At 48.4% G+C, this 2,261-nt stretch overlaps 1 protein-coding gene across 1 annotated transcript; it reads right to left on the bottom strand.

The window, feature by feature from the left end:
• Window positions 1–723: 723 nt before the first annotated feature.
• On the bottom strand, window positions 724–1,165 carry LOC145957279 (uncharacterized). Its single transcript, XM_083073507.1, has 2 exons — window positions 1,159–1,165; window positions 724–1,070 (listed from the first exon to the last, which is right to left on the bottom strand). Exons 1-2 carry the CDS (start codon window positions 1,163–1,165, stop codon window positions 724–726), a joined length of 354 nt encoding a protein of 117 aa, XP_082929633.1.
• Between the last annotated feature and the right edge of the window lie 1,096 nt (window positions 1,166–2,261).

Here is a 2,261-nt window from a genome sequence, read left to right as displayed (position 1 = left end):
TTCACGGAGGAAGTCTTCAAAACTCTGCGCGATGAACTGCCTGCCATTGTCGGTGACAAGAGAATGCGGGATGCTAAACTTGTAGATGATGCTTTTCTAGGTAAATTTCTAGACATTCTCAGTAGTGATCTTGGCAAGTGGACATGCCACGATCTATTTGGTGAAGTAGTCGATTGCCGCTAGGAGGAATTTAAGTTGACCTTTCACGGGGGGAAATCGTCTGAGGATGTCCATTCCCCACTGGGTGAAAGGCCACAGTGACATCATCTGGTGGAGGATTTTGGGCAGTTACCGATGTGCGTTGCCGAACTGCTAACATTCCTTGTATTTTTGTACGTAGGCTTGGAAATCTGACTTCAGTGTAGGCCAGTAGTACCTAGCTCTGAGTACCCTGGTCGCCATCAAGTGAGCCCCAGAATGCATCCCACAGATTCCTTGGTGGATTTCCTCGACAACATAGGTGGCTTGGGACTCTGCGAGGCATTTCAGCAGGGGAGTGGCGATGCCACGCTTGAACAGTTGGTCTCCAATGATGATGAATTTGGCTGACCTCACCCTCATCTTCCAAGCTTTGGCTTTATCCTCGGGTAGGCTTCCTTCCTTTAAGTTGTTTCAAATACCTGTCATTCATCCCCGTTCTACACTTTCACTGGTGTGGACGACCTTGTCGTTAAGGCTGGGTGAGTTCAAGGTCTCCTGTATGATGGTCCGATGTTGCCCGGGTCATTTCGTACTGGCGAGTTTAGATAGGAGGTTGACTCTGGCATTCTGCTCGCGGGGCACGTGGTGTATTATGAACTCGTCGAAGGACCAGATCTTCTGGGATGCTACATGGAAGTACCTCTGTAGAAGGGTGTCCTTGGTCTGGTATGCCCCGCTGTGTTGTTCCACCATGAACTTTGAGTCGTTGTTGCAACTTACTCTTCGCGTTCCGAGGTCGTGAACCAACCTTAGCCATGCTAGAAGCGCTTCATATTCTGCTTGGTTGTTGGTCACTTTAAAGCCAAACTTGAGAGATTGCTCTACGGTGACCTTATTCGGCCATTCCAATATAATACCTGCACCACCACCTTTAGAATTGGAGGACCCATCAACGTGTAAAGTCCATACTTGTGGTTCCACAGTCGAGGTTGGGGTGAGTACAGCCACGAAATCTACCAGGCATTGAGATTTCAAGGGTCCACAACTTTCATACTGGATGTCGAACTCGGATAGTTCTATCAACCATGCGATCATGCCCCCGGCGAGCTCCAATTTTCTCAGGATCTGCTTGATCGGGTAGTCGGTTTTGACGACCACCTGGTAACTTTGAAAGTAGGGTCGGAGGTGATGAGTTGTGGTGACGAGTGCTAGTGCAAGCTTCTTGATTTTCTGATATCATTTTTCTGTACCTTGAAGGACTCAGATGATGAAGTAAACGGGAGTTTGTACCTTTTGGTGTTCTTGCACTATGACCGCGCTGATTGCCCTTCTGCCACTGCCAAGTAAAAGAGTAGGTCGTCGTGGTGATCTGGCCTCTACAAGATTGGCGGGGTAGTAAGGAAAACTTTAAAGCTTCTTTTGAAAGCTTCGGCTTCCGCAGTAGGGTGAAGATGGGTCCTACTTTCTCTGCCAACCTGGGGATGAAACGAGAAAGGGAGACTAACCTTCGTGCCAAACGTTGGACGTCCTTGACTGTCTACGGGCTCTGCATCTGTATAATAGCTTTGCACTTCTTCGGGTTGGCTTCAATACCCTTGCTGGTGATCATGAAGCCAATAAATTTACCTCCCTGGACACCAAAGACGCACTTCGCTAGGTTGAGGTGCATGTTATGTTTTCTGATCTGGCTGAACACCTCAGCCAGGTCGGCAACATGAACCTTGACTGAAGTGGTTTTGACCACCATGTCATCGACGTAGACTTCTATATTTCGCCAAATCTAATGGTGAAAAACTTTGTCCATCAGCCTTTGGTAAGTGGCTCCCACGTTTTTGAGGCCGAATGGCATCACTCGGTAGTAGAAGTTGGCATGGTCAGTGATGAACGACGTGTGCACCTTGTCTGACAGGTACATCATGATCTGGTTGTACCCGAAGTAAGCATCCATAAAGCTGAGAAGGGCATGGCCAGAAGCGCCATCAACCAACCTATCGATGCTCGTAAAGGGGGTATGAGTCTTTGGGACACGCCTTGTTAAGGTCGGTATGAGTCAATCAAGTCGAGGTTGACTGCCGCTTCTTGAGCATTTTGCTCATTGTCGAAGGCACAACGTCGATGAG

Source organism: Cajanus cajan, chromosome 4 (assembly GCF_000230855.2).
Source record: "Cajanus cajan strain Asha chromosome 4, NIPB_CcT2T_4, whole genome shotgun sequence".
Lineage (NCBI taxonomy): Eukaryota > Viridiplantae > Streptophyta > Magnoliopsida > Fabales > Fabaceae > Cajanus > Cajanus cajan.
The sequence above is the reverse complement of the archived record's forward strand: the minus strand, read 5'-3'. Positions and strand labels throughout refer to the sequence as shown.